Source organism: Ranitomeya variabilis, chromosome 5 (genome assembly GCF_051348905.1).
Source record: "Ranitomeya variabilis isolate aRanVar5 chromosome 5, aRanVar5.hap1, whole genome shotgun sequence".
NCBI lineage: Eukaryota > Metazoa > Chordata > Amphibia > Anura > Dendrobatidae > Ranitomeya > Ranitomeya variabilis.
The window spans coordinates 247,207,195-247,222,559 of NC_135236.1; the positions used below are offsets into that span (position 1 = coordinate 247,207,195).

The 15,365-nt window shown below is 42.2% G+C and overlaps 1 protein-coding gene across 1 annotated transcript in view; it reads left to right on the plus strand.

The window, feature by feature from the left end:
• The window catches only part of LOC143775625 (uncharacterized), a 106,067-nt gene that overhangs the window by 57,560 nt on the left and 33,142 nt on the right, over nt 1–15,365 (plus strand). Inside the window, exons 4-8 of the mRNA XM_077263976.1 lie at nt 8,542–8,603; nt 9,253–9,410; nt 14,207–14,316; nt 14,984–15,048; nt 15,211–15,356. Of these exons, the coding sequence (XP_077120091.1) occupies nt 8,542–8,603; nt 9,253–9,410; nt 14,207–14,316; nt 14,984–15,048; nt 15,211–15,356 (541 nt within the window). The remainder of the gene's footprint in view (nt 1–8,541; nt 8,604–9,252; nt 9,411–14,206; nt 14,317–14,983; nt 15,049–15,210; nt 15,357–15,365) is intronic.

Genomic DNA, 15,365 nt, shown 5'->3' on the forward strand with positions numbered 1-15,365 from the left:
AGGAGGACGGCAGTCATAAGATGGGAGGCGCCAGACCAAGAAGAGCAACACCCCTCGAACTGGACCACCCTGCAGGTGAGTATAATAAAAGTTATTTTTTCTCTCTTACAGGTCAGGATGGTGGCAGATATACAGCATTATATTATGCTGTATATCAGCCTTGAAAGGTGGTGGCCATATTTTATATCGGCCAAAACTGGAGACAGGTTCCCTTTAAGTCCTAAACACCATAGGACACACAAAATGGTTGCATGTTAGTGGGCTGTATTGAAGAAATTGCCTAGATAACGCCATCTCTCATTAACATCACTCAGTGGTTTGCAGCTAAGGGCTAACAGCCGCACTCAGAGACTGTATTCAGATTGCATCAAAAAAGTGTGAAGTATTTATTGGGTAACACCACAGTGATCAATGGGGTTCTGAGGTAATGTTAAAAAGGCGGTAGTGTGTTTTTTCTTCTTTTTCTTCTTTTTCTCCTTCTGCTGGACCCACAGTGCCTCTAGGGACTCTGTCCCCTGTCCGTGCCGTACTGGACCTCTCATACCTTCCAGCTACCTTGGAAACCCTGTGTGAGGTTTGATAAAGACCCTAAGGGTCAAAATGTTACCTCAGAACCCCATTGATCACTGTGGTGTTACCCAATAAATACTTCACACTTTTTTGATGAAATCTGAATACAGTCTCTGAGTGCGGTTGTTTTCCGATTTTATGAGTTCTCTGGATCAATTCCAGGTTCAGCTTGCACCAGCTTTACTCCTACAGAGTGCACGCCTTTCCCTCTAAACTGCAGCTAAGGGCTGACATTTTACTTAATAGACACTGCTTACACTCTGCAAATAAATAAATGTAAATTATTCTTGGCTAAATTATTATAGAGATTGGGGGCTCATTTTAGCTATTTCCTCCTACATTTGAACAAGGAAGCGGAAAAAATGTCCTGAAATAGAGCAGTGAGATTTCTGTATCAGCAGCACCATGTGCAAAAGTCATGAGTAGGCTGGCTGCAGGGCAGGCTGAGAAAAAAGGGAATGTGTGGTGAAGCGGTAGCCAATATCTGGGGATGCAGCATGTACACATTGTTATTTCCTGTTGTGTTAAAGAAGCACTCCTCCCATCAAACCTTTTATCCTCTTAATATATTGCAGTCATCATATTATATAGCAGTGTGTACGGACAATTCCTCATTTCACCTTTTTTACCCAATTAATCCTTCATTTTTCTATTAGGTCTATGACATTATGTAATTAAAAACAGACTAGCTGAATCCTTCTAAGCTCTATGTAGAAACAGGAGGTCTCTTTTTCCTGCCTGATTCATCCTCCTCATCTAGCTGCTCTGCTCTTTTCCCTGCGGGGACTTTTACAATGATTATTCATGCAGAGAATAGAGACTTCATGTTTCTACAGAGAGCTTAGAAGGATTCAGCTAATCTATTTTTAATCACGTGATGTCATAGACCTAATGGAAAACAGAAGAATTAACTGGGTAAAGGGCAAAATGAACAATTGTAAGTACACAGTGCTGCATAATATGATGACTACACTATATTAACCCCTATCCGACGTTGGGTGTCCGGCGGTAAGCCCACATCTTTCCTGCCATTTGTCAACTGTTTTGAACAGCTGACGTGTGCCCAGAACCCCTTAAATGCCGCTGTCAAACGCTGACAGCGGCATTAAACATGCATTTCTGGCAATCACGCTGGAAATCCGCCCATCGGTGACCCCATCACGTGATTGCGGGCAGGGGCGTAGCTAGAGCTTTTGCCGCCCGGGGCTGTTCCCGAGTTTGGCGCCCCCCCCGGCTCAATACACACAAAGGTTACCAAAAATAGTCAGGACAACACGCATGATCGGGACTGCAAAAAAAAACAAGTTCTGCTTACCTGACCGCGCTCCTGCTCTCTCCACGCAGCTGAAGCGTGCACTCGCCGGCGACTGACAGTGACGTCAGACGCCGGCGACATGCACGCTGGGACCAGGGGTGGATTAAAGGTAGCCAGGGCCCCGGGCTGTTCAGACACTGTGGGCCCCCCCTGGTCATGTGACGGGGTCATGTGACGGGGGTCATGTTATACCCGAACCAGATTATTCCAGAAAAATGGCCGGGCCCTACTCTACTGTAACATATTAAATATTTGTTAAAATCTGCAATACAATTTAGGTATATTTTGACCAATAATATCACATACAAGGAACAAATACCACCGCGCCATGTCAAGACCACATATTACCACCGCTTGGTGACCAAATAGCACATTCAAGGGACAAATACCACAACACCATTTCCAGACCACATACTACCACCACATAGTGACTGAATACTACAATACTGATCAGTAATTTAAAAAAAAAAAAAAAAAAAACCACAATACTATCACCATAAGTGCCAGTATTCACAGGAGATCTGTACTTAGTATGCAGTGTCTGTGTACAGGTAATACAGTGATCACTGGTGACATTATACACAGGAGCGCTGTATATAGTATACAGTGTATAGTGTCAGTGTATAGATAACACTGACTCACCAGTGACGTCTCTAGGTGAAGTCCTTCATCTTTCATCTAGCACAGACCGCCATCATTTCCTCCAGCCAGGACTCGTTTCTGCAGGAAATAACACAGTTATCTCGAGCTCTGCTTGCAGAACACATTACTTAATTTTTCACAACTTCTACATTACACTACATGGAGAAAAAAAGGCGATATAGTGTCACTCTGCACAGTAACTGGACCGCCCCCCCATTTAAAACAGTATACTCAAAAAATAAAATAAATACATCACTGCAGTAATAATATCCCTTAATTAGCCCCTATGGTAATAATATTCCCCATCCTGGCCCCGTGTGTCTCATTCCTGGCTCCAGCCATATGTTCTCCCATCCTGCCCTCATGAGTATCCATTCTACACCATATGATCTCCCCATCCTGCCCCATCTGTCTCCATTGTATTCATCCTGCCCCATGATCCAATCCTGCCCCATGTCTTTCATTCTGCCCCGTGTCTCCAATCATGCCCCATGTCTACATTCTGCCCATGCCTCCAGTCCTGCCCCCAGTGTGTCCAGCATATTACCCACAGTGTGTCCAGCATATTACCCCCAGTGTTTCCAGCAATCTGCCCCAGTATGTCCAGCATATTGCCCCAGTGTCCAGCATATTGCCCCAGTGTCCAGCAATCTGCCCCAGTGTGTCCAGCATTGCCCCCAGACAGTGTCTCCAGCAATCTGCCCCAGTGTCTGACTCCAGCATATTGCCCCCAGTGTGTCCAGCATTGCCCCCAGACAGTGTATCCAGCAATCTGCCCCAGTGTGTCCAGCAATCTGCCCCAGTGTGTCCAGCATATTACCACCAGTGTGTCCAGCAATCTGCCCCACTATGTCCAATTGTCCAGCATTGCCCACAGTGTGTCTAGCATTGCCCCAGTGTCTCCAGCATTGCCCCAGTGTCTCCAGCATTGCCCCAGTGTATCCAGAATTGCCCCAGTGTCTCCAGCATTGCCCCCAGACAGTGTGTTCAACAATCTGCCCCAGTATGTCCAGCATATTGCCCCAGAGTATCCAGCATTGCCCCCAGTGTGTCCAGCAATCTGCCCCAGTGTCTCCAGCATTGCCCCAGTGTCTCCAGCATTGCCCCAGTGTCTCCAGCATTGCCCCAGTGTGTCCTCCAGCATTGCCCCCAGTGTGTCCAGCAATCTGCCCCAGTGTCTCCAGCATTGCCCCAGTGTGTCCAGCAATCTGCCCCAGTGTCTCCAGCATTGCCCCCAGTGTGTCCAGCAATCTGCCCCAGTGTCTCCAGCATTGCCCCAGTGTGTCCAGCAATCTGCCCCAGTGTCTCCAGCATTGCCTCAGTGTCTCCAGCAATCTGCCCCAGTGTCTCCAGCATTGCCCCAGTGTCTCCAGCATTGCCCCAGTGTCTCCAGCAATCTGCCCCAGTGTCTCCAGCATTGCCCCCAGTCAGTGTGTCCATCAATCTGCCCCAGTGTCTCCAGCATTGCCCCAGTGTCTCCAGCATTGCCCCAGTGTGTCATCCAGCATTGCCCCCAGTGTGTCCAGCAATCTGCCCCAGTGTCTCCAGCATTGCCCCCAGTGTGTCCAGCAATCTGCCCCAGTGTCTCCAGCATTACCCCAGTGTGTCCAGCAATCTACCCCAGTGTCTCCAGCATTGCCTCAGTGTCTCCAGCATTGCCCCAGTGTCTCCAGCAATCTGCCCCAGTGTCTCCAGCATTGCCCCAGTGTCTCCAGCATTGCCCCAGTGTCTCCAGCAATCTGCCCCAGTGTCTCCAGCATTGCCCCAGTGTCTCCAGCATTGCCCCCAGTGTGTCCACCGTTAGCTTATCAAAAAAAGACAAAAAAAACCAAACAAACAGAGTCTCCTCACCTGACCAGCGCTCCAGGCGGCGAGCTCCCTCCAGCAGCGCACACTCGCCGGCGACTGACAATGACGTCAGACGCCAGCGACGTGTGCGCTGCGGCCGACTTCAGCTGCCAGCCTCCAATTGGCTGGCGGCTGTTGTTAACTATTGATGTGCGGGCGCCGGCCCGCATGTCAATAGCGTTAAACAGCTGCAGCGCCGGCCGCGGCTCGGTGACCCGGCCGCCACCTGCATTGTGCCGCCCGGGGCGGCCCGCCCCCCCTTCCTACGCCACTGATTGCGGGTCACCGATGGGTTGGCATGACAACCAGAGGTCTCCTGGAGACCTCTATGGTTGTCAATGCCGGATTGCTATGAGCGCCACCTGGTGGGCAGCACTCATAGCAAATGAGGTATTCTGCTACATGTAGGCGATCTGATCATCACCTGCATGTAGCAGAACTGATCGGGTTATGGCAGCTTCTAGTCTCCCATGGAGACTATTGAAGCATGCCAAATGTGAAAAAAAAGTTTTTTGAAAAAATATAAAAGTTCAAATCACCCCCCTTTTGGCCCGTTCAAAATAAAACAATAGAAAAAAAATCAAACATACATATATTTGATATTGTTGCATTCATAATCACCTAATCTATCAATAAAAAAAGGACTAAACCTGATTGCTAAACGGCGTAGTGAGAAAAAAAAAGTAAAAACAGCCGAATTACATTTTTTTGGTCACCACGACATTGCATTAAAATGCAATAATGGGTGATCAAAGATCATATCTGCATCAAATGGTATCATTAAAAACATCAGCTCGGCACGCAAAAAATAAGCCTTCAATTGATGCTATGGGTATCGGAAAATAGCACAATTTTTTTAACAAATTTTGGAAATTTTTTTTCACCACTTAGATGAAAAAGAACCTAGACAAGTTTGGTGTCTATGGACTCGTAATGACCTAGAGAATCATAACGGCATGTCAGTTTTAGTGAACCTAGCAAAGAAGCAAAACAAAAACTTTGTGGGATTGCACTTTTTTTTGCAATTTCACCGGACTTTGAATTGTTTTCCCGTTTTCCAGTACACAATGTTTAAACCAATGGTGTCATTCAAAAGTACAACTTGTCCCACAAAAAACAACCCTACATGGCTATATTGACAGGAAAATAAAAAAGTTATGGCTCTGGGAAGAAGGGGAGCAAAAAACGAAAACACAAAATTGAAAATACCTCCAGTCATAAAGGGGTTAAGTGGATACTCATTTTGATGAGAGTGCTTCTTTAAAGATAATTTTTAGTACATAGCACCATGGAGATTAGGCACTTGGAAGACATGACTGGAAGAAGCAACAGCCCTGGCATAATTCATGAGTCTGACCATTGTAGCTCTATCTCATAAAATTTGAAAATTTACCTGGAGTTTCTATTAAAATACAATTTAAATAAAAAGTTTGTTTAACTTTAAAAAAAACTAATACAATTCCAGCAAGAAAGCACAGTAAAACCTAATAATAATGCACTTTAATCAAAGTTCAAGTGTTATGGCCAGCAAGAACAGTATAATGTTCAGCACCATTGTTGCAGAGCAGTGATGATTCCACAGGATAGTGAATAGGATCATCAGAATTTGTTTGGAGTCATAATATTGGCCATTTTATACCAGGAATAACAGTGGCCTGAACAAATTCTTACAGTGGTTCATATAAGATTGGTTATGTTTGATCAATGTTAGATTTGCTGTAACATGTACACTCACTGGCCACTTTATTAGGTACACCTGTCCAACTTCTTGTTAACACTTAATTTCTAATCAGCCAATCACATGGCGGCAACTCAGTGCATTTAGGCATGTAGACATGGTCAAGACAATCTTCTGCAGTTCAAACCGAGCATCAGTATGGGGAAGAAAGGTGATTTGAGTGCCTTTGAACGTGGCATGGTTGTTGGTGCCAGAAGGGCTGGTCTGAGTATTTCAGAAACTGCTGATCTACTGGGATTTTCACGCACAACCATCTCTAGGGTTTACAGAGAATGGTCCGAAAAAGAAAAAAAATCCAGTGAGCGGCAGTTCTGTGGGCGGAAATGCCTTGTTGATGCCAGAGGTCAGAGGAGAATGGGCAGACTGGTTCGAGCTGATAGAAAGGCAACAGTGACTCAAATCGCCACCCGTTACAACCAAGGTAGGCCTAAGAGCATCTCTGAACGCACAGTGCGTCGAACTTTGAGGCAGATGGGCTACAGCAGCAGAAGACCACACCGGGTACCACTCCTTTCAGCTAAGAACAGGAAACTGAGGCTACAATTTGTACAAGCTCATCGAAATTGGACAGTAGAAGATTGGAAAAACGTTGCTTGGTCTGATGAGTCTCGATTTCTGCTGCGACATTCGGATGGTAGGGTCAGAATTTGGCGTAAACAACATGAAAGCATGGATCCATCCTGCCTTGTATGGAGCATCTTTGGGATGTGCAGCCGACAAATCTGCGGCAACTGTGTGATGCCATCATGTCAATATGGACCAAAATCTCTGAGGAATGCTTCCAGCACCTTGTTGAATCTATGCCACGAAGAATTGAGGCAGTTCTGAAGGCAAAAGGGGGTCCAACCCGTTACTAGCATGGTGTACCTAATAAAGTGGCCGGTGAGTGTATACTGACAAAGAACATAAGTCATGTATTCTAATATATGAAAACCAGCAGCTCACCACACCTGTAATGTCTTCACCCAGGGAGCGCAGCAGCTTGAGAAGAGCATGTCTATATAAATGAGTAAGAGAGAAGCCAAGACTCCATCCTTCTTGAGAAACCTCGTGTTTAGTACAACTTTATTCCATAAGTGCTAAAACCACTGAACATGGGTCATCAAACATAAACCGTTTTTCCCAAGTAAACTTCCTTATTCATAGATATAAATAAGAAAGTTTACTTCTGAAACGTGTCAGATTTTTGAGGATCTGTGTTCAGCAGTTTTAGCATGTATGGAATAAAGTGATATACGTTAACTCACTTATTGTTTGTTCACATTTGAGACAAAATGGGTATCCATCTAGACTGGTGTTTCCTATTCCAAACTTAATCAAAGCCTGATGGATTAGGATGCACCAAATCCATTAAGATACACACACCTCCAGACATTTAGGTTGTCATGGAGCCAGAATTAGAAATCTATCCTGGTTATGACCTTGAGTAAATTACTGTTCTAAATTATGCCACTTTGTTGCATATGTATATTATAGTGAATCTAGTAGGCTACAGTTGGCCACATTCCTCATGCTAAACCCACCCAGTTTTCAAGAAAATATTTAAATGGGTTATCAACTACTGGACAACCCCCTCAATAGCTTCTCTACCCAACATAAAACATATACACTTACTTACCTCCCAGAACGGTCCTGTGATGTTGGCGCTGTCCCTTCCAGCAGTTATGTAACAAGTCATGTGAAGTGATATCTGCTGCCAATCAATGACCATTGATTGTTTGCTGTATTTCAGTATTCCATCAGAGTAGAAGTTTACTCTGATGGAATACCATTGGCTGTAATTTATCAGCTGCCAGTGAATGGCTACAGAAGTCATGTGACATACCAATGCCATGTGACCACTGGGAGACACAGCGCCAACGTTACAGGAACAGCGTATGTTTGGGAGGTAAGTATGAAATGGTTTTTTCTTTATGTTGTTCAGTAAAGCTATTAATAAAGGGTTTTCCTAATGGTGGACACCCCCATTTAACTATTTCCTTATGCGATGGCATATTTCTAAGACATACTAACTATTTGTGTTCAGTGAGAGTCCAAACTCTAGGACCAAAGACCGATATTGGGAAAAAGGGATTATAGCGCAGTAGTATTTCCCTTTCAAAATTCTCCCGATGTAGTTATGCCCCTGGTTGTATAGGGCGCTCCAGATGGCTTGATTTACTTGAATGAAGCTCCAATTCATGGTGATAAGGGGGAAAAGTGCAGAGGAAAAGCAGCACAGTATCCCTTCCATTCGCTGGATTGTTGGTGTTTCCAAACCACCTATCATAGTCTAGCAAAATGCCATCAATTTATAGGCTGGGAAATTTCTTTAAGTGGTTAATTATTTGCTTAACTACTGTACTTAGTGAATATAATTGGCCTTTCTTTTGCTTGCCATAGTAGAATGAAAATATAACATATTTTTTTTATATAATCTCCATTTCAGCTGACAAGTATTTACCAAGAAAAATTTAGTAATTTTAAGTCTGCTACTGTCATAGCGTTAAGGTAAGTAAACCATTTTTAACCCTTTTATTTATTAAAATATCTTATAGATTTTTTTAATTTTACACTGTTGTACAGTTTTTGGCATAAACTGTACCAAAAAAGTAGCAAATGATGGATTTACAAAAAATGATGTGATTTTTCTTGGCACTCGAGTATTTTGGAAAGTGACATGAAAGGTGATCCCCAAAGCTTGTACATTTTTGTGGTATACATTTCACCACATATCTAGATGTAAGCAGATGTAGATACTGGTTTCTGACTGAAATATCTTCCATTGTGACAAATTTTTTTAAAAGGCAAGCAACTTTTTTTTAGTTTGACGCAAATCAGTTAAATTGTTTCCAGAATACAAACTGTCATAAGTAATAAAAATAGTGAATGTAAAAAAATAATAAATGTGGATATACAGTTTAATATAGTTTCAAGGGATTTGCTAGGAAAATATCTAATGTATTTGGGCAACTATAGTTTGAATAGTGGATTTTTATTGTAAAGGAGCTCATCAATCAAAGATATTGTAACATGCCGCGCTACATTTATCTGCACCAATAATGGTTGACTCAGATACACTATGGAGCAGAAAGAAAGTGCAAAAAGTGGGCACCTATAGCTTTGAGATGTCTTCATTGTTGGTAACTTGCTTTTGCAGTCAAGGATCTGTGATTGCTACAACTGAGCTTGAATTTGAAAATTCTACAGTACCTGTTCCCTCTTCTGACAATACTGTACGGGCCCTGGTCAGCAGCCTCCAGAGCAATAATTTTGTCGGGGATTTACAACTCAACAGTGAAAGCATCAGCTCAAATGGTAAGACAAACTGCAATATATACATGACTTTTGGATATGGGATGGGCCCTCACTCTTTCTAAAAACAACCATAACTACAGTAAACCTAGACACTGGAATAAATACACAAAACAAATTTTTTTTTTGGTTGTGAAAATGGCCACAGCTTTATTTTAATCACAGTATTAAAACGATCACAGTAGAAGTCAGGTGGAGTGTTAGTACATTGGATTCACAAGTACTGAGATATCTCCAGCTGTCTGACATATAGCACCAGAAAAATATTTAGAATTGAGAGTCCTCAGTGGTTGATACCTTTTAATGGCTAACTGAAAAGATGGTAACAAATTGCAAGCTTTCGAGACTACATACGTCTCTTCATCAGGCAAAGACTAAAACAAATTCTGAAGAATCACATATTTATGCACAACATAGTATGGAAAAAAAAAAAAAAAGGGAGAGGGGAAAAAAACCATGGATAAGCCAGGTGACATGAAGCAGAATTACCATGGGTGATAAACAGTTACGTCCATAAATATTGGGCCAATTCTTAGATAAGGATTGTTTTATTGTCCTGTGATTAGGGTCTCTGTTTGATGACCCCACATGGTCTGATGGGCAAGTTCCTTAGTTGTAGTTAGTTGATGTAAAAAGACATAAATCCGTGTGACACATTCATTCCTGCATTTAGAGTGTCAAAGGTCGTCATCAGTTTATATTCCCAGACTCTCCTGTCTTTTTGCGATTTGAAGTCGCAAAAAGACAGGAGAGTCTGGGAATATAAACTGATGACGACCTTTGACACTCTAAATGCAGGAATGAATGTGTCACACGGATTTATGTCTTTTTACATCAACTAACTACAACTAAGGAACTTGCCCATCAGACCATGTGGGGTCATCAAACAGAGACCCTAATCACAGGACAATAAAACAATCTTTATCTAAGAATTGGCCCAATATTTATGGACGTAACTGTTTATCACCCATGGTAATTCTGCTTCATGTCACCTGGCTTATCCATGGTTTTTTTCCCCTCTCCCTTTTTTTTTTTTTTTCCATACTATGTTGTGCATAAATATGTGATTCTTCAGGATTTGTTTTAGTCTTTGCCTGATGAAGAGACGTATGTAGTCTCAAAAGCTTGCAATTTGTTACCATCTTTTCAGTTAGCCATTAAAAGGTATCAACCACTGAGGACTCTCAATTCTAAATATTTTTCTATCTACTGGCTAACACGGTACCAAGATATATAGCACCAGGACAGACAGCCATAATAGGGGCGGCACGCACTGGCTTGCCATTCAAGCCTAGCCAGAAAACTTTCAGGGCACCAATGACCCTATTATCCTCACTCTATAGCCTTAACCTCTGTGCCCGGCCCCAATTGACGTTACAATTGCAATGTCCTGGATGCTGTTCACCACCATGAGGTTTTACATTCTCTATTAGTTAAAATGTCTCCACCTCAACTTGTCTGCAACTTCCACCTGACTCCTAAACCGCAAAGCTGGGGCGGGTTATAAATTCCAAGCCATATATGACACTTTTAGCCATTTTTTAAAATAAATTAAGCACTTATTTCTCTTTGGTAAGCTAATGAATTAATGCCCTGCAAAAGCATTAAGGGGATCCAACTTGGCAATCCTCAGGCTCACAAAGAGTCATCTTACAGAGCTCAGGAGAGCAAAAAAACCCTGTGGAGAAAACCTCTAGGAAACCATGATGGAAGGATTGTGCTTCCCTTGGACTTAATGCTAACATTAACTCTTTATAACCATGATAAAATTGCACACGGTTCAAGATATACAATGGCTAATTCAACATATACAATAAAACATTCATAATTATACAAGTAATGGTTAAATAAAGCTGCATTACAGTGATAATAACCGTGGGAGGGCGGGTGATGTTTCCTCCAGTTTTACCAGTGAGAGAAAGGGGAGAGAGACATAAGACAGAGTTACATCCTCTATATAAACGCCACCTCCGCACAGTAAGACACCAGGCACAAACATAATGTGCTTCTTCCTCTTAAAGCAGAATCACTCTTGCTTAAAGTCTACACAGCTATACTGTACAAACAATCTTGCAGGAGTTACATGGCCACCCCTCCCAAAGCCATGTCTCCCTCTATTTAGTGCTGGGGTAGTTTCTGTATAACAAGTATTGCCACTGAAAAAAAACACAGAAAGATGCCACTGAATCAAGCAGTTGACATGTCGTTTATCTGGATAACAAGTAAAACAAAACAACTACATTCTTATAACTTAAAATAGGCATGCCGTCAGGTGAACTATGTCCTAGGTTAATCCTGAGAATGAGTGAGTTCTATTCAGTGGTTTTGTTGTTCTTACACTTTGAAATATACAGCAAGGTCCAGAAATATTTGGAAAGTGACACAAGTTTTGACATTTTAGCTGTTTACCCAAATATATTTAAGATATTGAAGAGTTTTATAACCATATTGGTTTAAAGTGCAGACCCTCAGCTTTAATTTGAGGGTATTCACATCCTAATTGGAGTAAAGGTTTAGGAATTACCGCTCTTTAATGCTCTTTAATATTTATTGGCCTCTTTTTAAAAGAACCAAAAGTAATAGAACAATTATCCCTTGTTAATCCATCATCAATTAAATAGGTATAAGGTCAGAAGCTGATTCCAGATTTGACATTTGCATTTGGGAGCTGTTGCTGTGAACCCACAATATGCGGTCAAAGAAACTCTTAATGGAAGATAAACAGACTGTCATTAGACTGAAAAAAAGAAATCCATCATAGAGATAGCAGAAATTTTAGGAGTGGCCATATCAACACTGGTGAGGTTGGGAACTCCGAAAGGAGTCAATAGTGATGCACAAGGTGCAACCATTAATCAACCTTAAAAATAGAAAGGCCAGATTAGATTTTGCCCAAACAACATCTAAAGAAGTCAGCCCATTTCTGGAAAAGTGTTATTTGAATAGATGAAAGTAAGATCAACCTTTACCAGCATGATGGGAAGAAGAAAATCTGGAGAAGGTTTGGAACAGCTCATGATCCAAAGCACAATACATTCTCTGTAAACCATGGTGGAGGCAGTGTGATGGCATGGACATGCATGGCTTCCAATGGTGCTGAGTCATTAGTGTTTATTGATGACGTGACTGAAGAATGCTGAAGGATAAATTCTGGAGAGTAAAGAGTAAAGGCCCCGTCTCACACAGCGACGCTGCAGCGATACAGACAACGATGCTGATCGCTGCAGCGTCGCTGTTTTGTCGCTGTGTGGTCGCTGGGGAGCTGTCACACAGACAGCTCTCTCCAGCGACCAACGATCAGGGGAACGACTTCGGCATCGTTGAAACTGTCTTCAACGATGCCGAAGTCCCCCTGCAGCACCCGGGTAACCAGGGTAAACATCGGGTTACTAAGCGCAGGGCCGCGCTTAGTAACCCGATGTTTACCCTGGTTACCAAAAAAAACAAACAGTACATACTCGCCTTTCGGTGTCCAGGTCCCTTGCCGTCTGCTTCCTGCTCTGACTGAGATCCGGCCGTACAGTGAGAAGTGAGAGCAGCAGTGACGTCACCGCTGTGCTCTCACTTCTCACTGTACGGCCGGCAGTCAGTGAGAGCAGGAAGCAGACGGCAAGGGACCTGGACACCGAAAGGCGAGTATGTACTGTTTGTTTTTTTTGGTAACCAGGGTAAACATCGGGTTACTAAGCGCGGCCCTGCGCTTAGTAACCCGATGTTTACCCTGGTTACCAGTGAAGACATCGCTGGATCGGTGTCACACACACCGATTCAGCGATGTCAGCGGGGCCTCAACGACCAAAAAAAGGTCCAGGCCATTCCGACACGACCAGCGATCTCGCAGCAGGGGCCTGATCGCTGGTACGTGTCACACATAGCGAGATCGCTATGGAGGTCGCTGTTGCGTCACAAAACTTGTGACTCAGCAGCGATCTCGCTAGCGATCTCGCTATGTGAGACGGGGCCTTTACACTTTCTGCTTACATTCAACCAAATGCAGCAAGATTATTTGGATGGTGCTTCACAGTACAGATGGACAATGACCCAAAATGTACCGTCAAAGCAACCCCGGGTTTTTTTTAAGACAAAGAAGTGGAATATTCTGCAATTGCCAAGTCAATCACCAGATCTCAGCCTCCATTGAGCATGCATTTCACATGTTTAAGACAAAACTTAAGGCAGAAAGACCCACAAAAAAGCAACAATTTATGTCAGCTGCAATAAAGGACTGGCAAAGCATCACAAAGGAGGAAACCCAGCGTTTGGTGACCATGGTGGTCCGTAGTTTCCAGACTTCAGGTGACCATGGTGGTCCATAGTTTCCAGACTTCAGGAAGTCACTGCCTGCAAAGGATTCTCTACAAAGTATTAAAAATGAACTTTTTTATGGTAAAGTTAATTTGCCCAATTTTTTTAAGCCCCTGAAATGAGGAGACTTTGTAGTAAAATGGCTAAATGTTTCACAGGATATTTTTGTTCAACTCCTTTAAACCTGAAAATTATTTGCACTTTAGTTGCATCTTAGTTGTTTCATTTTAAATAAAAAATAGAGCTCAAATCATGAAGATTCGGTTACTGTCCCAATATCTCTGGACCTAAATGTATACTTCAGCAAGTTATGAATATTTGTAAAGTCTGTACTATAGCCTATTTTTCATTTTAACATTGTAGCATTGTAGGTCATTACTTTCTAATCTGATCCCAATTTTCTAACCTGATCTTGTCAACTGACAGCTAGAATCTTAGGAAAAAGAAATTTATAAAATTTCTATCTTTACAATAATTCTCTTTTTGTTTTACAGGCGTTAACCTGAGTAACCTAGCGCCACTCGATGTTTCAATCAGTTTCCTCATTTTGATTCCATATAATCAATCATCCCAAGATATACTGAAAACCCAGGCAAACAATTGGGTATGTTCAGTTTCTTGGTATAAGTTTAAATCACCTATATTCATGTGACTGATAATCATTATTGTGAGTAATAATGCAGTATTACTGCTCTGGTGTAATTGACGTTGCCGTGGATAGGACTTTTAGATGACATTCTCTGTCCTTGGAGATGGCCGTCAAGCATATTGGCAGGAATAAGATGTGAATAACTTCTCTTTAAACTGCAGCATCTCCAAATTCTTGATTGCATTGACTTAATCAGCATGTGGCACAATCAGGTGGCGTTCAGCTTCATTTTTAGCGAATGACACATCAATCCTTTTGGAGATTGCAGCTGGTGATGACAGTTTAGGGGTCAAAATCCTTCTGACAGACTTTTAATAGGCAAAATTGGAAGCATCACAATTTTGACAAAAAAATCTGAACAAAATCCGTTTACCATAGTAGACCATGAGTAAGGCGTGAAGTTGAAACGTGTAGGTCTTATTAACCCTGAGATGCACCCACTGTCAATGTCTATGGTTCAAGTTTAAAAAGTGCTATAAAGTTTTACCTTGAAGACTATAAGCCTCAACCCTCGCTGGATCCTCTTCAAGTGTTCATCACAATATTTCTTAGTGAATTATTCAGAAAATTCCATACCAATGAGGACTTTCTATTTATTTTGCATTTTATTTTTACTTTCCAGGTCAATAATAGCTTATTATTGCTACCAAATATTACAACATCAGAAAATGCATCTGTCACCTTCACGTAAGTAATGTCAGGCATCGCTTAGTTCAAGGACTGAGTGTCATCAACTTTATAGACAAATTAAGTCATAAAAATTCATATTAATCAGAATCATTAAGTATTAGAGATACTCCACTTACATTTTCACAGCTTTAAGGACCCTGTTTTCTATCTATGTTTCAGGAACAACAGCGGATGGACTCTTTATAGTGTGGTATTTCCTATTATCACTCCTCTTTTATTTGATGTGGATGCAGCTCTCGGTAACTTTACATCAAACAGGAAGAATGCCCAATTCACCATTGTACCCAGTACACTTACCATTCAAGGTAAAAAAA